Below are 27060 nucleotides of genomic sequence, written 5' to 3'. Positions count from 1 at the left end.
GGGACTTTCGGACTGGTAGGCTGCATTAGAAGGAGCAGGTCACTTGTGGACATCAAGTGCTAAAATACAGACTTGCTTCTTTGAAGTGTCAGCACTAGTGCTGGCCATTAGCACTCCAATTCTGCCCTTAATATGCAAAGAGTGGTGATGATGATGGTGGTGGTGGTGACAATGGTGATGCTGAAGATAATGGTGATGGCAAAGATATGGTGGTGGTAGCGGTGGTGATGAAGAAGATGGAGATTATGGTGGTGGTAGTGATGGTGATAGAGAAGAGCTTAATGCTGGAGTAGCTGAACTGCCTTTTAGACATTATAAAAAAAAGAATTGTGGACTTCCCTGGTGGTCCAGTGGTTAAGACTCTGTGCTTCCACTGCAGAGGGCCCCGGTTTGATCCCTCGTTGGGGAACTATGATTCCCCCCTGCCGAGTGCCAAGGCCAAAATAAAATTAAGAATCGTCTTACCCTCCCATCCAATTTAATGCTATGGATATACTATGAGTTTCCCTGGTGGCTCAAATCATGAAGAGTCTGCCTGCAATGCAGGAGACCTGGGTTTGATCCCTGGGTAGGGAAGATCCCCTGGAGAAGGGAATAGCTACTCACTCCAGTATTCTTCCCTGGAGAAGTCCACGGACAGAGGAGCCTAGTGGGCTGTAGTCCATAGGGTCACAAACAGTCAGACATGACTGAGCAACTAACACTTAACACATGGCAGCTCTATGGATATACTATATACTTATTTATATATTATACGCATATCTGTATGTGTTCTATACATAAAAGAGCAAGGTTTTTTTCATCTCTTCCCAAGAGCCAAGTTTTGCCTTTTTAAGGGAGAGGTTATTCCCTTTGAGAATGCTTGTTTAAAAGTGTGTTTTAGAAAAAAAAAAACTTGAACAGATAGAGAAACCCAAGCTATAAGTTAGTAATTGTATTTAAGTAATTGCAACCACTGAAACGTATGATTATAGTTTTAAAGCATTGAAATCTCTTTGTGTAGAAGTTGTAGAGGCTCCTTCTCCAGCGTGAAATAAACTGGAAGTGTAAGGATAAATCTCCCTGAGGCAGATAAAAGGCTGGAACCTGAGAACTTAGAAGGTGGACTTTCATTGTGTTGGTCTAAGTTTTCTATTTTGCCTTATAACTCTGATTTCCTTGGTTCATAAACTTGTGTTTTACAGCCTGTTACCAAAAGGTGGTGAGTCCAGCTGCTCACTGCTCAAAAGCCAGTAAAAAGGCCAGGTTGGTGGAAAGTTTGCTTTATTTCCAATGTTGGCAGCTGAGGAGGGAAGGCAGACATCTGTCCAAAGGCCAAGTCCCCTACACTGGCAACCAGCGGGACAAGAGTTTTTATGGACAGAAGGAGGAGGCTACACGCAGAAACAGCTCGGTCATCTTTGACAGTCATCTTCAAATTGGTCATCAGTGGTCTAACCAGTGTCACCTTGGTTGTTTTAGGTACAGCTAATCTTTAGTTCCAGGATCGGTTTATTTCCATTTCTTTGAGGCCAGTTCTCAGAATTGTGGCAGCTTATGCCGTGGGTACTGTCTGGTCAGCATATAGTTAACTTCTCCACCTGGTGGGGCTTTCAGTGTAAGACAGCTCACAGGCTGTGGCTCAGAAAATTATCTGTAGCCCTTGAGAAGGAACCGAAAGTCCTTGACTATGCTTAATGACTACATTAATTATTATTTGGTCTGCTTTGTTTCTGCCTGTTCTCATTTCTCTGATTAAACTTATTCTTTAAAATTTTCCACAGATAAAAGGCAGGCAGAGGATATGGAGGTTAGGGGGAGGCACAGGGACTGTAGGGTCTTGCTCCATTTCAAGCCCAGAAAAAAAAATGCATGTTTTTGAAAATCAGCTGGAACTCTTCGTAATTGAAAAGGAAATGAAGTTAATACAAACAAAACGAAAAACAAAGATGAAGTGCTGAAAAGCAGGAATGGTTGCTGTGAAGACTATATAATAACTCATGTTTGTCACTCAGCTGGGGCTTCCATCTAGGCTCATGAGACCTGTTTCTAGGGACTTCCCTGGTGGTCCAGTGGCTAAGACTTTGAGCTACCAATGCAGGGGAACAAGGTTGGATCCCTGATCAGCAAACTAGATCCTGCATGGCACAACTAAAGAGTTTGCAAGCCACAGTGAAGATCAAAGATCCAGTGTACTGCAGCTAAGACCTGGCACAGCTGAATAGATTAATAAATATTAATAAAAACCTTGCTTCTATGAGGCCACTCCAGGAGTAATTTTTCAGGTTGAGTCCAAAGAACTTCTTGATGCATCATGGTGTTTTTCTTTCTTCACAGGGTGCTGTGGTATATACACCTGGGGAATGTTCACATTACCCTCACTGGAATCAATGACAAGGCGTAAGTTGGACAAAGAGAATCCATATGCCCAATGTGGTGGGGAGGAGACACCCCAGGAGGCTGTCCCAGGAGGCTGCACCACCACTGGACATTTGCGACGAGCTAGTCAGTGGCCAAGAAAAGGATAACATCCCGTCTCCCGGTTCCCACCCAACTCTTTCCCTTGTGCCTTAAAATTAGTGTGTGACCTCAGGCAAGTCACACAACCTCTCTGATTTTCAGTTTCCTCAGCTGCAAAATACAGGTAATAAGGGTTCCTATCCCACAGGAATGTTGTGAAGCTTAAATCCAAAGAGGTAACTTTGTCAATCATGTGGCTTCATAAATGGTGGTGCCATGGGAATGCATATGGAGTTTAATCAAACTACAACTCAATGTGAAAAGAAATGCATTTTTGGATGTTTTGTTAAGTATTCTCATCTTCCACACAAGCTCCTGCTGGATTCAGGAAGAGAAACATTGTCAGTTCTTAATGTTCTCAGTGTCTCGGTTTTCTGGTTCAGCATTGTTTGGGAAACTCAGTCTATATTGTAGGAAGAGTTAATCTTTCAAATTTTCTCACCCTACTCTTGTTCCTACCAAGATGATGTGTGGGTGTTGTCACAGGGGAAGCCTGTGGGATCTTGCAGCTGTGAAGTATGGACTCTGAATGAGGTGTTTTGTCCATTGGTAAACCATGGCAACAACACTGGAGTAACTAATGTATATTTACCCCAGGGGACTGGCTGGAAAACTTGTTGCATTTGTTAGAGTACCCCAAGCTACTGCAACAAATACACCCCAGTCAGTGACTTAAGGAAAAGAAATTTAATTCTTGTTTGTTCAAGAGTCCAATGAGGATATCTCTTGCTAGTGGGTGGTTTTCTTACATGAGGTGATTCAGGAACCCAGATGCTTTCTGTTTGTGACTCAGCCACACTAGTGCCTTGGAGTCTTTGCAAACAGTGGAGAAGGCACATTATTAAAACTCAGGCTTAGCAGTGACACTTGTCACTTTCACTCAGGGTCACATGACCATACCTGGATGCAAGGTGAGCTGGGAAATATAATCCATGGCTGGGTAGTTGCCTTCTACTGTCAATTTTATACCACAGAAAGGGAAGTGTGGAGTTTTTGTTTGATCTTGGGCTACTGAGCTATCTCTGGCAGTTAGAGCCCATTTTAAAGCAATGCTATGCAGCTGTTATAAAGCATGAATTCAGTCATGTGAACTGACTTGGCAAGTTGCCCAAAACTTTATTTTCTTAATTTTTTTAAATTATAGAAATAAACATTCAAAGGTAGGGAAAGTAGCATAAAAAACTCTCATGTACATATCGCCCAACTTCAACACTTGGCAAATTTTGCTGCTCTTGGCTTGCAAAACTTACTGTAAAATGAAAAAAAAAGTTGTAAGTAGAACAGAGTGGTCGAAAAGAACTTTCAATGAACATGGTCTAGGTCTACAGTACTCACTAGTCAGTGGAGCTCCTGAGAACTTGGAGTGTGGCTAGTGTAACTGAAGAATTAATGCTTCATTTTACTTTATTTTAATAGATTTCAGTAAAACAGCCATCTACTGTATTGGACAGTATATTGCATGATACCATTCGCATTAAGAAAATTGTGTGAATTTATACATTTATTTATATTTAACATATTTACATGACTGAGTTTATGATCAGGACCTAACCTAGAAGTATTCACTCTTTTTGACAGTGGTGATCTCTTGGTATAAGAATGGAGCACAGGGGAATCTTCATTTTTAATTTTATATACTTCTGCATTGTTTGATTTTTTTTCAGTAAGTAATTATTATCTTCTTAGAAAAAGATGAAAGCAAATGAAACAACAGATACACAGCATTATATATAAAATAAATAAGCAACAAGGTCCTACTGTATAGCACAGGAAACTATATTCAGTATCTTGTAATAATATATAATGAAAAAGAATCTGAAAAAGAGTATATATATATATATATACATACATATGTGTATATATATATATATGAATCATTTTGCTATATCCCAGAAGCTAATACAACATTGTAAATAAACTACAATAAAAAAGGAAACAAAGTTCAGTTCAGTCGCTCAGTCGTGTCCGACTCTTAATGACCCCCATGGACTGCAGCACGCCAGACTTCCCTGTCTATCACCATCTCCAGGAGCTTGCTCAAACTCATGTCCATTGAGTTGGTGATGCCATCCAACCATCTCATCCTCTGTTGTCCCTTTCGGGACCAGCTCCTGATTTTGGTTAGTTTCCAAAGAAGCAGAGTCAGAGATGAGGATTCTTGTGAGTAACTTACTAAGGGAGGGCTCCCAGGAGACTCTTGTAGGGGAGGAAGGGTAACAGGGATTGGGCAGGGGGAAGAAAAAGTTATGCAGAAGGTGTTTCAGGAAAGTTTCAGTCACAGCCTGATCCTGCCGGGAGCTCTGGAGTGTGAATTTCACCAGAGGCTATTACACTCCCACGTCTGTCAAGCAATGCTTCTAGGCCAGAGAGACAGTGTGAGATGGGATGCCAATTAGGTAAAGTGAAAGGGACCAGTATCAAGAATGACTGTTATCTCCCCTACCCATTTTCTTAAACTTTTTTTTTTACTGCACTGCACAGCATGTCTGATCTTAGTTTCCCCACTAGGGATTGAACCTGTGGCTCCTGTGATGGAATCACAGAGTTTTAACCACTGGACCACCAGGGAATTCCCCCACCCCCTTTTTAAGTGCTTCCCAGGTAGTGCTAGTGGTAAAGAACCTGCCTGCCAATCCAGAAATGTAAGGAGACATAAGAGACACAGGTTGGATCCCTGGGTGGGGAAAATGCCCTGGAGGAGGGCATGTCAACCCACTCCAGTATTCTTACCTGGAGAATATCGTGGACAGATGAGCCTGGAGGGCTACAGTCCATAGGGTCGTACAGAGTTGGACACGACTGAAGCAACTTAGCACACATGTATCCTTTTTTAAAAACTGTTTTTAAAATTGAAGTATAGTTAATTTACAATGTTGTGTTAGTTTCAGGTGTCCAGCAAAGTTATATATATATATATATATATATATATATATATATATATATATGTATATATATATGTATGTATGTATTCTTTTTCATATTCTTTTCCATTATAGGTTATTATAAGCCATTGAATATAGTTCCCTGTGCTGTATAATAGGTCTTTGTTGTTTATTTTATATACAATGGTGTGCATCAGCTAATCCCAAAGTCCTTGCTTATCCCTCCCTGACCCCCTTTCCACTTTGGCAACCATAAATTTGTTTTCTATGTCTGTGAGTCTATTTCTGTTTTGTAAATAAGTTTGTCTGTATCATATTTTTAAAGATTCCACATGGAAGCCATGTCATATGATATTTGTCTTTCTCTGATTTATTTCACTTAGTATGATAAACTCTGTTGCTGTAGATGGCATTATTTCATTCTTGCTTATGGATGAGTGATATTCCATGGTATATACGTACCACATCTTTATCCATTCATCTGTGGATGGACAAGGGTTACTTCCATGTCTTGACTATTATAAATAGTGCTGCCATGAACACTGGTATCCACCCTTTGTTACCTGGCAAGGTGTGAAAAATTCATGAGGCATTCCTTCCACCTATCTGATGAAGGTAAATCCTCAGGAAGAGGCTGGATTTTCCTCTTTACATCTCCACTCCCACTTTCACTAACTCACCGCCGTAATCATTGGTGCCCAGGGAAACGGGGAGCCTGGTTTGAGACAATGGGGCATGGCCAGCTCTCAAAGGATCTACTGAATTCTCTTTTCTTGCAGATGAACGGCCACGGCGGTCATCATTGAATCTTGGTAAGAGACTCCTCCAGCTTGAAGGCAATTAGACCTTGGGCAAGTGCCTTTGTCTCTTGGTTTTGTCACCTGATTACTAGTATAGTGTGATGCGTGTGTGCTAAGTTGCTTCAGTCATGTCCAACTCTGCGCCCACCAGGCTCTTCTGTCCATGGGATTCTCCAGGAAAGAATACTGGAGTGGGTTGCCATGCCCTCCTCCAGGAGATCATCCCCATCCAGGGATTCAACCTACATCTCTTACCTCTCCTGAACTGGCAGATAGATTCTTTATCACTAGTACCACCAAAGTGAGGATTCAACTCCATGTGGAGTTGTCACAAGATGGGCTGTGGAATCGCCCTTCCTGGGTTTGAATCTTGGTTCTAGGGCTCATGACCATGGGAACTGTCATGGCAGTCCGAGCACATGTTGGAAAAGAATTTCCAGACACAGAGCATTTCAGAAGGGAGTATGTTTATTAAGAGCAAGGAGCAGAGATAATAAAAGTGAAAGTTGCTCAATCGTGTCTGACTCTTTGCGACACCATGGACTGTAGCCCACCAGGCTTCTCTGTCCATGGGATTCTCCAGGCAAGAATACTGGAGTGGGTTGCCATGCTCTCCTCCATGGGATCTTCCCAAACCAGGAATCGAACCCAGGTCTCCTGCATTGGCAGGCAGATTCTTTACCATCTGAGCCACCTGGGAAGCCCACATATAAATATGTGTAAAGATTTATTGTAAGGAATTGGCTCACATGATTCTGGTAAGATCTTCAGACCAGAGAAAATTTGGAGAACTGAGCAAAGGTGAACGTGGCTGGCAGGACCAGGTTGACGATGAGCCGGGAGGGCTGACAGGTGTCCGGTCACACAGGACTGTGTTGCTACTCGGGTTTGGGATGGATTTGAGTTATGAGAGGTAGAGCTAGAGGAAAGTAATAGGAAACTCAGAGTTGAGAGATCACAAGTGGTAATACACCGGAAACCTGCAAAAAGAAGTTTTGCCTCTGCAGATGAAAGAGGAAGCTGGAAATGAGAAGAAAGATAGAATCTAAGGCATTGTGCAGGGAAGGGAAATAAACAAGGCATGTTGTAGGTGACAAAGAGTCTGGCTCTCAAGACCTAAGTAATGAAAAGCCATCATTTTCATAGTTTTTTAAATTAATTAATTTTTAATTGGTATATAATTGCTTTACAATGGTGGTTTCTGCTGTACAGTGAAGTGAATTAGCTGTTTAGTACATATATATCCCCTCCCTAGTGGGTCCCCCTCCCCCCCATCCCACCCATCTAGGGCATCACAGAGCACTGAGCTGAGCTCTCTGTACTATACAGCAGTTTCACACTGGCTATCTGTTTTACACATAATAGCATATATATGTCAACACTACTGTCTCAGTTTGTGCCACCCTCTCCTTCCCCTGCTGTGTCCACAAGTCTGTTCTCTATGTCTGCGTCTCTATTCCTGCCCTGTAAATAGGTTCATCTGTACTATTTTTCTAGATTCCACACATATGCTTTAATACATGATATTGTTTTTCTCTTTCTGAGTTACTTCACCCTGTAAAACAGGCTCTGGTTTCATCCACTTTACTACAACAGACTCAAATTTTTTCCTTTTTATGGCTGAGTTGTATTCCATCATATAAATGTACCACAACTTCTTTATCCATTCATCTGTCAATGGGACATCCAGGTTGCTTCCATGTCCTGGCTATTGTAAATAGTGCTGCAATGAACATTGGTATACATGTGTCTTTTTGAATTATGGTTTTCTCAGGGTATATGCTCAGTAGTGGGATTACTGGGTCATATGGTAGTTTTATTCCTAGTTTCTTCAGACTATACTACAAAGCTACAGTCATCAAGACAGTATGGTACTGGTGCAAAGACAGAAATATAGATCAGTGGAACAAAATAGAAAGCCCAGAGATAAATCCATGCACCTATGGACACCTTATCTTTGACAAAGGATGCAAAAATATACAATGGAGAAAAGACAATTTCTTTAACAAGTGGTGCTGGGAAAACTGGTCAACCACCTGTAAAAGAATGAAACTAGAACACTTTCTAACACCATACACAAAAATAAACTCAAAATGGATTAAAGATCTAAATGTAAGACCAGAAACTATAAAACTCCTAGAGGAAAACATAGGCAAAACACTCTCTGACATAAATCACAGAAAGATCCTCTATGACCCACCTCACGGAATAATGGAAATAAAAGCAAAAATAAACAAATGGGACCTAATTAAACCTAAAAGCTTTTGCACAATGAAGGAAACTATAAGCAAGGTGAAAAGACAGCCTTTAGAATGGGAGAAAAAAATAGCAAATGAAGCAACTGACAAAGAATTAATCTCAAAAATGTATAAACAGCTCATGCAGCTCAATACCAGGAAAATAAACAATCCAATCAAAAAATGGGCCAAAGAACTAAACAGACATTTCTCCAAAGAAGACATACAGATGGCTAACAAACACATGAAAAGATGCTCAACATCACTCATTATCAGAGAAACACAAATCAAAACCACAATGAGGTACCATCTCACACTGGTCAGAATGGCTGCTATCCAAAAGTCTACAAACAATAAATGCTGGAGAGGGTGTGGAGAAAAGGGAACCCTCTTACACTGTTGGTGGGAATGCAAACTAGTACAGCCACTATGGAGAGCAGTGTGGAGATTCCTCAAAAAACTGAAAATGTAACTGCCATACAACCCAGCAATCCCATTGCTGGGCATACACTCTGAGGAAACCAGAATTGAAAGAGACTCATGTACCCCATCACAGCACTGTTTACACTAGCTGGGACATGGAAGCAACCTAGATGTCCGTTAACAGATGAATGGATAAGGAAGTTGTGGTACATATACACAATGGAATATTACTCAGCCATTAAAAAGAATGCATTTGAATCGGTTCTAATGAGGTGGATGAAACTGGAGCCTATTATACAGAGTGAAGTAAGTCAAAAAGTAAAACACCAATACAGTATATTAACACATATATATGGAATTTAGAAAGATGGTAACAACAACCCTATATGCAAGACAGCAAAAGAGACATAGATATAAAGAACAGACTTTTGGACTCTGTAGGAGAAGGCGAGGGTGGGATGATTTGAAAGAATAGCACTGAAACATGTACATTACCATATGTGAAATAGATGACTAGTCCAAGTTCGATGGATGAAACAGGGCACTCAAAGTCAGTGCACTGGGACAACCCAGAGGGATGGGATGGGGAGGGAGGTGGGAGGGGGTTTCGGGATGGGGGACACTTGTGGCTGATTCGTGTCAATGTATGGCAAAAACCACCACAATATTGTAAAGTAATTAGCCTCCAATTAAAATAATACATTAATTTAAAAAATCTCCATACTGTTCTCTGTGTGTGTGTTTGTGTTAGTCACCCAGTTGTGTTTGACTCTTTGTGACCCCATGGACTGTAGCCCGCCAGGCACCTCTGTCCACGGGATTCTCCAGGCAAGAATACTAGAGTGGGTAGCCATTCCCCTCTCCAGGGGATTTTTCCAAGCCAGGGATCAAACCCAGGTCTCCTGCATTGAGGGCAGATTTTTTACCATCTGAGCCACCAGGGAAGCCCACTGTTCTCCACAGGGCTTCAGTTTTGACTCATACTCTTGTTTAGAGCTCTGCTGCTCACAGTGTGGTCCAAGGACCAGCACTGTCAAACATCATTCAGGGACTTGTTAGAAATACAGAATCTCAGGTCCCTCCTGAGACCTGAATCAGCATCTGATTTCCCGAAGATCTCCTGGGGAATCCAAGGTGAGGCAGATGCTACTGGTTGTGGACCCCACTTGGAATAGCAAGTATCCAGGACAGTGGTTCTCATGCTTTCATGGCACACAGATCACCTGAGGATCTTGCTAAAAGGCAGATTCTAATTTAGTAGCAAGGGGTAGGGTGGGGCCTGAGATTTGGGGCATCTCCATCAAACTCCCAGGCTATGGGGATGCTGCTGGTCCATGGATCACACTAGCAGCAGCAAGGATCTGGGGTTTACCAGGTCCTTCACTGAGCATGCTTGGTGACTATTAGTCTTTGAAGGCTGCCAAAAGGACCATAAACCAAGTGGCTTAAAGCAACAGAAATTTATCCTTTCATAGTTCTGGAGGCCAGAAGTCCAAAATTAAGGTGCTTTCTCTGAGGGATGTAGGTGAGAATCAGGTCCAGTCTCTCCTGGCTTCTGGTGATGCTGGGTCATTGTTGGTGGTCCTTAGCTTGTAGATGCATCCTTCTGATCTCTGCCTCCATCATCATGTGTTGTTCTCCATCTCTGCCTCATCTCTTGTTCTTAGAAGGATGCCAGTCATACCAGATTAAAGGGCCATCCTGCTCCAATATGGGGGCTTCCCAGGTGGCACTGGGAAAGTGGTACAGAACTCATCTGCCAATTCAGGAGACATAAGAGTTGGGAAGATTCCCTGGAGAAGGAAGTAGCTACCCACTCCAGTACTCTTGTCTGGAGAATCCCATGGACAGAGGAATCTGGCGAGCTACAGTCCACGGGGCTGCAGTCAGACACAACTGAGCAACTGAGCACATATGCTGCTCCAGTATAACCTCGACTTAATTTATATCTTACTTACACCTACAAGGACTTCCCTGGTGGCTCAGAGGTTAAAGCGTCTGCCTCCAATGCGGGAGACCTGGGTTCGATCCCTGGGTCGGGAAGATCCCCTGGAGAAGGAAATGGCAAACCACTCCAGTATTCTTGCCTGGAGAATCCCATGGACGGAGGAGCCTGGTAGGCTACAGTCCACGGGGTCGCAAAGAGTCGGACACGACTGAGCGACTTCCCTTTCCTACACCTACAAAGACTCTATTTCCAAATAAGGTCACATTCTCAGAGACCTGGGTTTAGGACCTCATCATATCTTTTTAGGAGACACAATTCAACCCATACTAGTCACCTTCCTCCTCTCCCTTGCAGCTCCACTCGGGGCCCTAACCCAAATTCCTTCTTCTCCATTGCCTAGATGTGAATGGGTGTACAGATACCACTATGTGTCCAGCATATGCAACCTGCACCAACACTTCAACAAGTTACTACTGCACTTGCAAAAGAGGCTTCCTGTCCAGCAATGGATTGAAGACATTCAAGGGTCCAGGAGTGGAATGCAAAGGTGAGTTCATGCCCCATCAAACACCTCCCCCACCAGCATTTGTTAGTAAAATCAGATAGAAGCTGGCTGGGCAGCAGATGTAGGTAGGTATCTCCAAGCATTGTTTTCTTTCTTTCTTCCTTCCTTCCTCTCCCTCTCCCTCCTCCTTCCTTCCTCTATCTCTTTCTCTTTCTTTCTTAATTTCTTTCTATTATAAAAATAATTCCTGGTCACTAAAAACTCTAATGATTAGAGACATGTGTTAGAATAAAAAGAGAGGAACTTCCTGGTGGTCCAGCTAAGATGCCATACTCCCAATGCAGGGGGCCTGGGGTTCGATCCCTGGTCAGGGAACTAGATCCCACATGCTGCAACTAAATATCCTGCATCCTGCAACCAAGACCTGGTACAGGCAAAAAAAATTCTCATAAAAACAAAAAGAAAATTATGCTGTATGTCAATATCCAGAAATAAACACTGATTTTCTTCCTGTCACCTCTTCATGCAAATAATTTCTAATATGTATCGAGTACCAGGCCTTGTATGAAGGTCTTTATGTGCATTTTCACATAGTATAGGCACTGTGATGACCTCCATTGTACAGATGAGAATACTGAGGCTTGGGGAGCTAAAATGACTTGTTTAGGGTCATTGAACAATTGAACTGGAATTCAAATCCAGGTCTTTTTGAGTCTAATGGCAGTCTCTCAACCACTTACCTATTTGTCACACTCCAGATGTGAGGCACTGGGGAAATGTATTTAATCTCTCTAAACTTCAATCTTTCCATTTGTAAAATGGGTGTATAAGAGTACCTACCTTAAAGGATATTTGAGAAGATTAAATGCAGTAATGTATGCAGTGTGCTAGGCACATGTACAGTCCCAAGAGCTACTATTAATATAAATAACAGAAACTAAAATAATTTCTAGAATGAGCTGAGTTTTTGGTCTGTATTCTTTATATTTAGACCCAAACTCTCCTCTTGACAGTAAAGGTCTGACTATGCCTCTGACATAATTTGCAAGGGTATGCAATCTATTTCTGTAAGGGACAAGATAGTAAATATTTTGGAGATTGCAGTTTGTATGATCTCTGTCTTAAGTACTCAATACCCCAGTTGTAGTGCAAAAGCAGCCATCAATGCTACATAAATGAATGAGTGGAGCTGTGTTCTAATAAAACTTTATTTACACAAACAGGTGACAGTCCAGATTTGATTCATGCGCTATAGTTTATTGAGCTTTGAACAAGATTTCCATTTAATAATTTATTTCCATTATTATAGTTCCCAGAGAGCTCCAAACATCCTTTTTTTAAAAAAATTATTTCTTATTGAAGTATAGTTGATTTACAATATTGTGTTAGTTTCAGGTATTCAGTACAGTGATATATATATTCTTTTCCACTGTGGTTTATTATAGGATATTGAATATCATTCGCTGTGTTATTCAGTGGGACCTTGCTTATCCATCCTATATATAATACTTTGCATCTACTAATCCCAATCTACCCACCCTTGGCAACCACAAGTCTGTTCTGTATATCTGTGAGTTTATTTCTATTTTGCAAATAAATTCATTTGTGTCATATTTTAGATTCCACATATAAGTGATGTCATATAGTATTTGTCTTTTTCTGTCTGACTTACTTCACGTGGTATAATAATCTCTAGGTTCATCCATGTTGCTACAAATGGTATTCTTTATGCTTTTTATGGCCAAGTAATATTCCATGGTATATATGTACCACACTTTCTTTATCCATTCCTTTGTCAATGAAAATTTAGGTTACTTCCATGTCTTGGCTATTGTAAATACAGCTGCTCTGAATATTGGGGTATATAAATATATATCTTTTTAATTATAGTTTTGTCATGGTATATGCTGAAGAGTGGAATTGCTGGATCATAAGCAATTCTGTTCTTAGTTTTTTGAGAAACTGTCACACTGTTCTCCATAGTGGCTGCACCAATTTACATTCCCGCCAACAGTGAGCAAGTATCCCCTTTCTCCACACTCTCTCCAGAATTTATTATTTGTAGAATTTTTAATGATGGGCATTCTGACCAGTGTGAGGTGGTACCTCATTGTAGTTTTGGTTTGCATGTCTCAAATAATTAGCAATGTTGAGTATTTTTTCATGTGTCTATTGGCCATCTGCACAAACATTAAAAAAAAAAATCTTCGGGCTACAGTTTATGGGTTATTCAGTAAACATAGTAGCCTTGTTGGGCTTTTGTTTTTAGATAAAGGATGGAAGCAACGTTTCCCATCTAGAAAATGGTGGATACTACATAAGAATATTGTCTACGTGGTACCTAATACATTGTGAATATTTTATAGTTCCTTGTTAAATGAAAGAATGTGCTACCTTATTCCTTATGTCAGCTCTAGACTTACTCACCCTGCAGTTGATGGACAATTAGGTGCTTCTAATGTTTCATTACTTAGGGCTGGAATGAACATTACTATTTGCATGACAAGTGCATAGAAAGTGTTTATTTAGGGTGACTTGGCAGAGCAGGGCTGAAGGAAATTAGGGGAGGACCACCTCTCAGATGGTAAAGAATTTGCCTGCAGTGTAGGAGACCTGGGTTCAATCCCTGGGTCAGGAAGATCCCCTGCAGAAGAGAACAGCTACCGACTCCAGTAGAAGTGCCTGGAGAATTCCATGGAGAGAGGAGTCTGGCAGGCTCCATGGGGTCACAAAGAGCTGGACATGTCTGAGTGACTTTCACTTTCCTTTTTTTTCTTTTCACCCCATGGTACCATGACTGCACAATTCTATTGGCACTTCAATAAGTAAATTTGTATAATGGGTTTGCAAAATGTTCTGGTTATCTATTTCTGGGTAGCAGCAAATTTTGTGCATTAAAACACCAATGATCTTTTATTTGGCCCCTGAATGAATCTTCTACTTGGGCTGAGTTCACTGACAATGGCTTGACTTTGTTCAACACTGTGTCAGTTGAGTTGGCTCAACTGGGAGCTAGAGGATTCATTTTGAAGGAGGTTCACCCACACGGCTGGCAAGCTGGTGATGGCTGTTGTCTGGTTGCTCTGCCAGGGCTGTGGGCTGGAGGTCTTAGCTCTTCTCCATGAGAGCTATTTTTTCATGGCTTATTGAGCTTCCTCACAGTATGGCAATTGAGTCAAGCATGAGCATCTCAAGAGAAGGTGTGGAAGTGTGTGATATTTTGATGACTTAACATGGTATTTTAATGTCTTAGTGTCACCATCACCATAGTCACAAGTATGCTCAGATTCAACTAGAGGAAATATAGACCCCACTGCTTGATAGAAGGAGTACCAAAAAGGGGCATTAAATTAAAGGTATATGAAATAGAAGGCATTGTTTCAACCGTATTTGGAAAATACAAACTGTATTTGAAGAAGATTTGTAACTCTGTCTCTTTTTCTCTCCAGATATAGATGAATGTTCTCAAAGGCCCACACCATGTGGTCCTAACTCAATCTGCAGAAACCAGCCTGGGAGATATAGGTGCAGCTGTATGACTGGTTTCTCTTCTCCCACTGGAAATAACTGGATCTCAGGAAAGCCAGGTCGTTTCACCTGTAGAGGTAAAGGCCTCAGACTCTCAGGCATGGGTCTTTGGTGGACAGCTCCTATTGTGTTGGGTACGTGTGTTTCTAACCTTAGACAACTAATGTTTTGTCTGCTCACTCTCCTTCACTTCTCCTCAGACATTAATGAATGCCTCTCCCATGGGGTCTGCCCAGAACATTCTGAGTGCACCAACTCTTTGGGAAGCTACCATTGCAGCTGCAAAGTTGGATTCACCTTTAAAAACTCCATCTGTGAAGGTATAAAGAATCTAATCTTCTTTTTTACCTACTCAATTAATGGAGAACTTTATTTGATGATCCTAGGAAGTAAGAGTTGTGATCCTCATTTTAGGAATGACCTAACTGAGGCTCAGAGAGGTAAAGTCACTTGTCCAGAGATACACAGCTATTAAGTAGAAGAACGTGGATTTGAACTCCCATTAAGTGTCTACTGGTCTTCCCTGATAGCTCAGTTGGTAAAGAATCTACCTGCAATGCGGGAGAGCTGGGTTTGATCCCTGGGTTGGGAAGATCCCCTGGAGAAGGGAAAGGATACCCACTCTAGTATTCTGGCCTGGAGAATTCCATGGGCAGTCTATGGGGTCACAAAGAGTCAGGCACGACTGAGAGACTTTCACTTCACTCTTCACTCTTGAGTGTCTACTATGAGTTATGCAGTGAATCAGGGAGTACTTGAGAGTAACAGGGAACTCTATCATTAGCATGATTCACACCTTCCCACTTCTGAGGGGAGATATTAACAATATCTGGAGACATTTTTGGTTGTCCAAACTGGTGGTGGTGATGGGGTGGTTGGTGTTACTGTCATCTGGTGGGGAGAGAACAGAGACTCTGCTAAACATCCTCCAATGCACAAAGCAGCCTCCCCACAACCAATAATAATCTGGTCTTAAATGTCAGTAGTCCTGGGGCTAGCTCAGAACCAAACATCAAAACTTTTTCCTAAAAGATATTTAAATGAAGACCTGAGAGTTTTGGGTTTTTTTTAATCCTTTTTGGCTGCGCCACATGGCATGTAGGGTCCTAGTTTCCCTACAGGGACTGAACCCATGCCCCTTGCATTGGAAGTGCTGAGTCTTAACAACTGGATCCGCACGGAAGTCCCACGTGGGAATTATTCTTGATCTTCCTTTCCCTTTCATATTAAATCAGTCATCATGTCGTTGGGCAATCTATCTGCTAAATATGTCTTAAATCTCTCCAGTTTTCTCTCTCCTTGGTTTATGTATCATCATTAGTACTGTAATCACCTCACTAGTCTCTCCATTTTTCTAGTGTTACTCCATCAAATTTATCCTCCACACTGCAGCCAGAATATTCTCATGAAGAAATAAGGGCTCCATCTTCCCGAGTTTGCTGTAGCACTATTATATATTTAAAGGGAGGGTGACTCCATCAAGCAAGGCATGGAGTGATCAAGCGCTTATCATATCCTCTTTGCTTAGAGTTGGAGATATTTACAGTCATCTATGACTTTTTCAATCTATTTATACCACTTAGCTATTGCTGAGTAACAAAATCACCCTGGAAGTTAGTGACTAAAACAACAACCATTTATTTAGCTCTCTTGATTCCATGTGTTGGCAGTTTAGGTTGGGCTCTGCTGGTCAGTTCTCTGGGTTTGCACTAGGCTGGTCTCCATGTGTTTCTGGGCAGCTGTGTGTCGGCTTTGCTGATCTTGGCTGGGCTGTCTCACATACCTGGAGCTCATCTGGGATCACCCATCTCTCTTCCATCTTGTCTTTTTTTTAAATTAGCCTGGAGTTTTTCATTATGGCAGAGGCAAGGGGCCCAGTGTAAGAGTAGAAGCACATAGATTTCTCCAGGTCTAAGTTTTGAAGTAGCACCACGTTGCTTGCTCTCTATTGACTGACTCAATGTAAGTCATAGAGCCAGCTAGAGTCAAGGGCTGGGGACCCAAACCCCACATCTTAAAGAGCAGAGTAGCAAGGTCACATTGTATAGCTCAAACCTCATCCCAAAGTGTGGACACAGGAGGATTAAAGGATGACAACCATTTCTGTGATTAATGATCATTATTGTTTGAAACTATTTGTCACCCTTTTGTGTGCATACAGTTGGCCCAAATGTATTCTCATGGCCATGCCTGACATCAAGGGAGGTTAGGGATAAGGGGAAAGTCTGGATATTGGGGCATGTCAGGTGGGCAAATTTTGTGTTTGTAGTCTCCCATCTTCACTGTTTCTCCTTCTTTGACATGGGTTTTGATTTCTACTCACCAGATGTAGATGAATGTGCCAATCCCAGAAGTTGCCCAGAGCATTCGACTTGCCACAACAGTCTTGGAAGCTACACTTGTGCCTGTAACACAGGATATGAATCCAGCAGTGGAAAGAAGAATTTCCAGGGAGGAGGAGAGACGTGTGAAGGTAGGTGCAGGGGTCTTTTGAGTAATCAAGTCCAGCCCGGTTGCAAAGACAGCAGTGGTGGGGAAGGAGTTGAAGTAAGTCTCAACCGAGTTCAAAGCCCTCATATGCAAAGCTGAAGCCAATAGTCATTCACTCAACAAACACTTTTTGAGCACCTACAATATGCCAGGCACTAGCCTAGGGTTGGTGGGTACAGCAGTGAGTAACACAGGCAAAAAATACTTGCTCTCCTGGAACTTCTCATCGAGGGTAGAGAAAAATAGATAACAAAGTACATGCATGAATCTGACATTTGTGCTGAGTTGAGTGAAGGTGGCTTGACCTTATTCCACGAGTGTCAGTTGAGTTGGCTCAACTGGGGGCTAGAGGATCCACTTTGAAGGGAACTCACTCACAAAGTGAAGGTGTCCCTGGATTTGGCTGGCTGCTCGGCCAGAGCTGTGGGCTGGAGGTCTTAGTTCTTCTCTATAAGAGATGCTTTTTCTTGGCTGGTTGAGTTTCCTCACAGTATGGTGGCTGAGTCAAGTGTGAGCATCTCAAGAGAAAAAGTTGGAAGTGTGTGTTATTTTTATGACTTACTATGATATTTTTAAGACCTAGTGTCACCACCACCATAGTCACAAGCATGCTTAGATTCAGAGGGAGGAAATACAGACTCCACTGCTGGATGGAAGGGGTACCAGTGTAAGGGCATTGATAAGGACATATGGAATAGAAAACATTGTTTCAGCTGTCTTTGGAAAATACAAACTGTTTCAAAGATGAAGAAAATTTGTAACTCTGACTCTCTTTCCCTCCAGATATAGATGAATGTTCTCAAAGGTCCCCACCATGTGGTCCTAACTCAATCTGCAGAAACCTGCCGGGGAGGTATGAGTGTAGCTGTTTGACAGGTTTCTCTTCTCCCACTGGAAATAATTGGACCCCTGGAAAGCCAGGTCATTTCACCTGTACAGGTAATGTGCTCAGGCTCTCAGGCATGGGTCTTTTGTGGTCAGGTCCGATTGTGTTGGGTGCATAAGTTTCTTGGGGGTTTCCCAGGTGCTAAAGAACCTGCCTACAAATTCAGGAGAGACAGGTTCGATCCCTGGGTCAGGAAGATCCCCTTGAGGAGGGCATGGCAACCCACTCCAGTATTCTTGCCTGGAGAATCCCATGGACAGAGTAGCATGATGGGCTACAGCCCATAGGGTCACAAAGATTCAGACATGACTGAAGTGACTTAACATGCATGCACACACATGTGTTCTTACCTTAGACATCCAATCTTTATCTGCTCATTGTTCTCCACTTCTCCTCAGACATTAATGAATGCCTTTCCAGTGGGGTCTTCCCAGAACATCCTGAGTGCACCAACTGTTAAGCTACCATTGCAGCTGCCAATTTGAATTCAGCTCTAACATTCTCAGCCAGTGAATGTGTAGAGAATCTGATTTTTTTTACCGATTCAATTAATCAAGAACTTCATTTGATGATGCTATGAGGTAGAGATTATGACTTTCTACTTGATTTTAAGTGGAGATATTTGAAGTCATCTCTGATGTTTCTGATCTATTTGTAGCAGTTAGGTATTGCTGAGTAATAAATCACTCCATAGGTTAGTGGCTAAAACAAACACCATTTATTTATCTCTTGACCATGTTTCGGAGGTTTAAGTTGGGCTCTGCTCGCCAGTTCTTTATTTCTCCACTGGGCTTGTTCCTGTGTTTGTGGTCAGTTGTGTGTCGGCTTTGCTGATCTTGGCTGGGCTGTCTCACATATCTGGGACTCATATGGGATGATCCATCTCTCTTCTACCTTATCGTTTTTGTTATTAGCCTGGGGTTTATTCATATGGTAGAGGCAAGGGGCCCAATGTATAAGCAGAAACAAATAGGCTTCTTGAAGTCTAAGTTTGGAACTGGCACCACTTTACTTCTGCTGTACTTAGTGGTTCAAAGCAAGTCTCAGAACCAGATAGAGTGAAGAGGTGGTGAACCAAACCCCACATCTTAAAGAGAGAGTGACAAGGTCACAGTGTGTAGCACGAACCTCATCCCAAGGTGTGGACACAGGGAGTTAGTAAAGGGTGACAGCCATTTCTGCAATCAATGATCATTATGGCTTGAAACTATTTGCCACCCTTTTGTGTGCATACAGTTGGCCAGAATTTATTCTCATGTCAGGCCTAACTTCAAGGGAAGTTTTGGAGAAGGGGAAAGTCTGGGTATTTGGGAGCATCATGTGGCAAACAGGTGGAGTGAATCTCCTGTTTTCAGTCTCCTGTCCTCAATTCTTCCTCTGCCTTGATCTGGATTTTCATTTCTACTCACCAGAGGTGGATGAATGTGCCAGTCCCAGAAGCTGCCCAGAGCATTCAACTTGCCACAACAGTCTTGGAAGCTACTCTTGTGTCTGCAACACAGGATATATATCCAGAAGTGGAAAGAAGAGTTTCCAGGGGCCAGGGGAGACATGTCAAGGTAGGTGCAGGGGTCTTCTGGGGAATCAAATCCGATCTGTTTGTAAAGACAGCAGTGCTGGAGGAAGAGTTAGAGTTGAGATAGCTCTCGGCTGAGTTCAAAGTCTTCACTGCAGAACCAAAGCCAATAGTCACTCATCCATTCATGCATTAATTCAACAAACACTTCTTGAGCACCTGCTATATAGAAAAGCACTATTCGAGGGATGGGGGATAGTGCAGTGAGTAACACAGGCAACAATATTTGTTCTCCTGAAACTTCTTGTTGAGGGTGGGGAGAAACAGATAATAAGCAACATACATGCATGCATCGGCTATTGGGGCTGACTTTGGTGAAGATGGCTTGACTTTATTCCACGAAGTGTCAGTTGAGCTGGTTCAGCTGGGGGCTAGAAGATCCACTTTAAAGGGAGCTCACTCACAAGGTGAGGCTGGTGCTGAATGAAGCTGTGGGCTGGAGGTCTTAGTTCTTCTCCACATGGGCTGTTTTATCATGGCTCTTTGAGCTTCCTCACAGAGTGGTGGCTGAGTCAAACATGAGCATTCCAAAAGAACAAGGTGAAAGTGTGTGATATTTTTATGACTTAGCACAGTACTTTTATGACCTAGTGTCACCACCACCATAGTCACAAACATGCTCAGATTCAAGAGGAAGAAATATAGACCCTGCTTGATGGAAGAAGTACCCAAGAAAAGACATTGAATTAAGGGCATATGGAATAGAAGACATTGTTTCAACCATCTTTGGAAGATCCCAAATGTATTTGAAGAAAATTTGTAACTTTGACTCTCTTTCTCTCCAGATATAGACGAATGTTCTCAAAGGCCCCCACCTTGTGGTCCTAACTCAATCTGCAGAAACCTGCCAGGAAGGTATGAGTGTAGCTGTTTGACTGGTTTCTCTTCTCCCACTGGAAATAACTGGATCTCTGGAAAGCCGGGTCATTTCACCTGTACAGGTAATGAGCTCAGATTCTGAGGCTTGGGTCTTTTGTAGACTACTCCTATTGAGTTGAGTACATGGTGTGCTAAACTTAGACACCTAATCTTTTGTCTGCTCACTCTCCTCCACTGTTCCTCAGACATTAATGAATGCCTCTCCCGTGGGGTCTGCCCTGAGCATTCTGAGTGCACCAACTCTTTGGGAAGCTACCGCTGCAGCTGCAAAGTTGGATTCACCTCTGGAAACTCCATCTGTGAAGGTACAGAGAACCTGATCTTTTTTAGCTACTCAATTAATTAAGAACTTTATTTGATGATCCTATGAGCTAGAGATTTTGATCTTCATTTTAAGAATGATCCAAGTAAGGCCCAGAAAGGTAAAGTGACTAGCTCAAGGATACACAGCTAGTAAATAGAAAAACATGGATTTGAACTCTTGTTGAGGATGTACTATGAGTTAAGCAGTGGGTCAAGCAGTATTTGAGAGTACTGGAGGATTCAGTCCCTAGCCTGTTTTATGCCCTTCTGGGGGTGGGGGTGATATTGACAATGTCTGGAGACATTTTTATCCAAACTGGTGGTGGTGTAACTGTCAACTGGTGGGTAGAGACCAGAGATCCTGCTAAACATCCTCCAATGCACAGAATAACCTTCCCACTAGCAAGAATGATCAATCCCAAACGTAAATAGTACTAAGATAGAGACACTCTTTCCCAGGGAGATCTCAGACCCAAATGTTAGAACTTTTCCCTAAAAGGTATTTGAATGAAGACCTGAGAGTTATTCTTGATCCTTGCCCCCTTTCCATATTAAATGATTCATCGTGTCATTGGGCAATCTACCTGCTAAATGTGTCTTGAATCTCTCCACTCTTTTCCATCCTTGTTTTAGGTTTCAACGTTATTGCATCAGTCTTCTCACTGTTTCTAATGTTGCTCCCTCAAATCTATCATTTACACTGCAGCCAGTATATAATACTCTCACCAGGAGATAAGGGCTCCATTTTCCTGACTCTGCACAAAACTATTATTTATTTATAGTGAGGATGGCTCTTGGATATGTCATCTTGAAGTTAGAGATATGAACTCATCTCTGACATTTATGGTCTATTTGTAGCAGTTAGCTATCGCCGAGTAACAAATCACCCCAAAAGTTAGTGGCTAGAACAACCACAATTTTTTATCTCTTGATTCCATGTGTTGGCACCTTAGGTTAGACTCTGCTGCTCAATTCTTCTGGTCTCCACTGGTCTTGTTCATGTGTCTGTGGTCAGCTGTGTGTCAGATTTGCCAGTCTTGGCTGGGCTGTCTCACATATCTGGGACTCATCTGGGATGATCCATCTCTCTTTTACTTTGTCTTTTTCTTATTAGCCTGAGGTTTGTTCAAATGGCAGAGGCAAGGGGCCCAATGTATGAGCAGAAGCAAATAGGTTTCTTGAGGTCTAAGTTTGGAAGTGGCACCACATTGTTTCTGCCATTTTAATTGGATAGTGCAACTCATAGAGCCAGCTCGAGTCAAGAACTGGTGAACCAAACTCCACATCTTAAACAGAGGAGAGACAAGGTCACATTGTGTAGCACAAACCTCACCCCAAGGTGTGGACACAGGAAGGAGTAAAGGATGACAACCATTTCTGCAATCTATAATCATCACAGTTTGAAACAAATGCCAGCCTTTTCCTTGCATACAATTGGCCAGAATTTATTCTCATGTCATGTCTAATTTCAAGGGAACTTAGAAAGAATGAGAAAGTCTGGATATTAGGGGCATCTGCTGGAGAACAGGTGGAGTGAATCTCCTGTTTGCAATGTTCCGTTCTCACTGCTTCTTCTACCTTGGCCTGGGTTTTCATTTCTACTCACCAGATGTGGATGAATGTGCCAATCCCAGAAGTTGCCCAGAGCATTCAACTTGCCACAATAGTCTTGGAAACTACTCTTGTGTCTGCAACCCAGGTTATCAATCCAGAAGTGGAAAGAAAAGTTTCCAGGGGCCAGGAGAGACATGTGAAGGTATTTTCAGGGGTCTTCTGGGGAATCAAGTCCAATGTGTTTGAAAAGACAGAAGTGGTGGGGAGAAGTTGAGGTGGGTCTCAGCTGAGTTCAAAGCCCTCATATGCAAGTTGAAGCCAATAGCAATTGATTCATTCATGCATTCATTCAACAAACACTCCTTGAGCACCTACTATATGCCAAGCATTATTCTAGGGATGGAGGATATAGCAATAACACAGAAAAAAATGTTTATTCTACTGGAGCTTCTGTCAATGGTGAGAGAATCAGACAACAAACAAAATACAATCATGTATTTGGGCTATCTTCTATTTGGGCTGAGTTTGCTGATGATGGCTTGACATTCTTCCATGCTGTGACAGTGGTGTTGGCTCAACTGAGGACTAGAGGATCCACTTTGAAAGGGATTCACTCGCAAGGTGAAGGCGATGCTGGCTGTTGGCTGACAGCTCTGCCAGAGTTGTAACCTGGAGGTCTAAGCTCTTCTCCATGACAGCTGAATTTTTCATGGCTAGTTGAGCTTCCTCACAGTATGGCAGCTGAATCAAGCATGGGCATCTGAAGAGAACCAGGTGGAAGTGTGTGATATTGTGTTGACTTAGCATAGTATTTTTATAACCTAGTGTCACCACCACCATAGTCACAAGCATGCTCAGATTCAAGGAGAAGAAATATAGACCTCAGTGCTTGGTGGAAGGAGTATCAAAGAAAGGACATTGAATTAAGGGCATTAGGAATGAAAGACATTGTTTCAACTATCTTTGGAGAATACAAACTATTTCACAAGATGAAGAAAGTTTGTAACTCTGACTCTCTTTCTCTCCAGATATAGATGAATGTTCTCAAAGGCCCCCACCTTGTGGTCCTAATTCAATCTGCAGAAACCTGCCAGGAAAGTATGAGTGCAGCTGTTTGACTGGTTTCTCTTCTCCTACTGGAAATAATTGGATCCCTGGAAAGTCAGGTCATTTTACCTGCACAGGTAATGCGCTCAAACTCTGAGGCTTCGGTCTTTGGTAGACAACTCCTACTGAGTTGGGTACATGGTGTGCTAAACTTAGACACCTAATCTTTTGTCTGCTCACTCTCCTCCACTGCTCCTCAGACATTAATGAATGCCTCTCCCATGGGGTCTGCCCAGAGCATTCTGAGTGCACCAACTCTTTGGGAAGCTACCGCTGCAGCTGTCATGTTGGATTCACCTCTAAAAACTCCATCTGTGAAGGTATAGAGAACTTCATCTTTTTTTTAGCTATTCAATTAATTAAGAACTTTATTTGATGTTCCTATGAGGTAGAGATTACGTTCCTAATGATCCAGTTGAGGCTCAGAGAGGTAAAGTCACTAATCCAAGGATAAACAGCTGTGAAGTAGAAGCTGAATTTGAACTCCTGTTGCGTGTCTACTATGAGCTAAGCAGGGGGTCAGGCAGTACTTGAGAATACCTCAGGGCTCAATCTCTAGCCTGATTTACACCCCACTGGTGGGAGATGTGACAGTATCTGGAGACAGTTCTGGCTTTCCATACTGGTGATGTTGGTGGGGTAGTTTGTGTTAATCAACTGGTTAGTCTCTGGGTAGAGACCAGAGATGCTGCTAAACATCCTCCAGTGCACATCACAGCCTCCCCACAACCAAGAATAATCTGGTTCCATGTGTCAGTAGCACTGAGATAAACTCTGTCCTGCGGAGAGCTCAGATCCAAAATTCAGAATTTTTTCCTGAAAGATATTTGAATGAAGATCTGAGAGTTATTCTTGATATTCCCTTCCCTTCCATATTAAATCAGTCATTGTGTTTTGGGCAATCTACCTGCTAAGTATGTCTTGAATCTTTCTACTCTTTTCCATCCTTGGTTTAAGTTCCATCATTATTACAGTGGCTTCCTCACTAGTCTCTCCATTTTTCTAGTGTTGCTTTCTCAAATCTATTTTGCACACTGCAACCAGAATACTGTCACCAAGAGATATGGGCTCCAATTCCTGAGTCTGCTGAAGCATTATTAATTATCTGAAGGGAGGATGATTCCATAAGCAAGGCATGGAGTGACCAAACCCTCAACATATTCCCTTGGCTTGGAGTTAGAGATATCTGATATCATCTCTGACACTTCTGATCTATTTGTAGCAGTTAGCTATTGCTGAGTAACAAATGACCCCAGAAGTTAGTGGCTAAAACAACCACCATTTGTTTACTTCTTAACTCCACATGTTGGACGTTTAGGTTGGGCTCTGCTCTGATCAGTTCTTTCGGTCTCCACTGGGCTGGTTCATGTGTTGGTGGTCAGCTGTGTGTCAGCTTTGCTAATCTTGGCTGGGCTACCTCATATATCTGCAGCTCATCTGGGATGATCTGTGTCTCTTTCACTTTGTCTTTTTCTTACTATCCTGGAGCTTGTTCATATGACAAAGGCAAGGGACCCAAAGTATGAGCAGCAATATGTTTCTTGAGGTCTATGTTTGGAAGTGCCATCACATTGCTTCTGCTGTATTTATTGGCTAGTGCAAGTCATAGAGCCAGCTAGAGTGAAGGGCTGTGGAATCAAACTCCACACATTAGAGAGATGAGTGGCAATGTCACATTGTATGGCACAAGCCTCATACCAAGGTTGGCCACAGGGAGGAGTAAAACATGACAGTAACTTCTACAATCTATGATCCTTATGATTTGAAACTATTTGTCACATTTTGTGTGCAAACAATTGGCCAGGATGCATTCTCATGTCCATGCCTAACTTAAAGTGAGGTTAGGGAGAAGGGGCAGTATGGATATTGTGGAGGGTCAAGGGGAGATAATCTCCAGTTTGTAGTGTCCCATCTTCACCACTTCTTCTTTGACCTGGGTTTTAATTTTTACTCACCAGATGTGGATGAATGTGCCAATCCCAGAAGTTGCCCAGAGCATTCGACTTGCCACAATAGTCTTGGAAACTACTCTTGTGTCTGCAACACAGGATATGAATCCAGAAGTGGAAGGAAGAATTTCCAGGGGCCAGGAGAGACATGTGAAGGTAAGTGAAGGGTAATTGAAGGTAAATGAAGAATCAAGTCCAATCTGTTTGCAAAGACAGCAGTTGTGGGGGAGAAGTTGAAGTGGGTCTCAGCTGATTCCAAAGCCCTTGTCTGTAGAGCTGAAGCCAATATTCACTCATTCATTCATGCATTCATTCTACATTCATTCTAAAAATACTTCTTGAGCACCTACTATATGCCAAGCATTATTTTAGGGATGACCAATACAGCAGTGAGTAACACAGGTAAAAATTATTTGTTCTCCTGGAACTTGTCATGAAATGTGGGGAGAGGAAGGTAACAACAAAATGCATGCAGGAAAATCTTGTGTGTCAGGGATAGTTCAAGGAAAGGTGAATAGGGAATACATGAGGGTGACGTTGTAGTTTTAATAAAGTGGTAGGGAGAGTCATGCTGAGAAGTTGATTTTTGATATCAGACCTGAGGGAGTGAGATACTGGGTATCTCGGGAAGGGTGTTTCAGGAAGAGGAAACAGTAGGTGCAGTGGTCTGGAGGCAGGATCCCAGCCAAGACACTAATCTCTTCCAAACATGTTTGTTCAGTCCTCCCAACAAACTGATGGTACAATGGCATTTTATCCTCATCTTACAGATGAGGAAACAGCCTCCATTGTGATGCAATCACCATGGTCAAATAGAGAGGAAATAAGAGAGTTAAGATTCAGCTCTTCCCAGTGTGACTTCATACCCCAACCACCATGCCCTGCTGCCTCTCAATCAGGTTGCAACCACTAGCAACTCAGGGTGGGCTTGTGCAGGACAGATATCAACTTAATTCCCAAATTACCAGTCTCTGAGACTCCAGACAGCTTGGAAAGCTGTCATGTAAAAATACCAGAGCCAGACAGAACCTGGATTTAAATCGCAGTTGTGCTTTTCAAGAGATATGTGATTTTGCACAGTTTTGAAGCCTCAGTTTTCTCCTCTGAAAAATGGAAATATTAGTTTGCAATTCATAGGGCTGCTGTGAACTTTCATGAAGTGAATGCCTATAAAAGATTTTCCTCATTGCCTGCCACAAAGAACGCGCAACACGTTTGCAGTGCATTTTTTATGTTAGCTAGTGAATACGTCTATAGTATTTGCTCTGTCCCAGATTCCATTCTGAGTATTTAAAAATACTTATTGCTATTCAGTCACTAAGTCATGTCTGTCTCTTTGCGGACTGCAGTATTCCAGGCTTCCCTGCTTTTCACTATGTCCTGTAGTTTGCTCAAACTCATGTCCATTGAGTTGGTGATGCCATCCAACCATCTCGTCCTCTGTCGCCCCCTTCTTCTGCCCTCAGTCTTTCCCAGCATCAGGATCTTTTCCGA

The 27060-nt window shown here is 42.3% G+C and overlaps 1 protein-coding gene across 1 annotated transcript in view; it reads left to right on the top strand.

The window, feature by feature from the left end:
* Window positions 1–206: 206 nt before the first annotated feature.
* The window catches only part of LOC145510863 (adhesion G protein-coupled receptor E1-like), a 65694-nt gene continuing 38840 nt past the window's right edge, over window positions 207–27060 (top strand). The window contains 17 exon segments of the mRNA XM_081503038.1: window positions 207–263; window positions 2265–2379; window positions 11190–11336; window positions 14744–14899; window positions 15023–15142; window positions 17149–17295; window positions 18096–18251; window positions 18597–18653; window positions 18656–18703; window positions 19611–19757; window positions 20560–20715; window positions 20839–20958; window positions 22566–22712; window positions 23539–23694; window positions 23818–23963; window positions 24936–24987; window positions 25576–25722. Of these exon segments, the coding sequence (XP_081359164.1) occupies window positions 207–263; window positions 2265–2379; window positions 11190–11336; window positions 14744–14899; window positions 15023–15142; window positions 17149–17295; window positions 18096–18251; window positions 18597–18653; window positions 18656–18703; window positions 19611–19757; window positions 20560–20715; window positions 20839–20958; window positions 22566–22712; window positions 23539–23694; window positions 23818–23963; window positions 24936–24987; window positions 25576–25722 (2074 nt within the window).

The sequence above is a fragment of the Giraffa tippelskirchi genome, chromosome 6 (assembly GCF_054371585.1).
Source record: "Giraffa tippelskirchi isolate mGirTip1 chromosome 6, T2T-mGirTip1v1.2.pri, whole genome shotgun sequence".
NCBI classification, from domain to species: Eukaryota; Metazoa; Chordata; class Mammalia; order Artiodactyla; family Giraffidae; genus Giraffa; species Giraffa tippelskirchi.
This window is presented reverse-complemented; position numbering and strand designations above follow the sequence as displayed.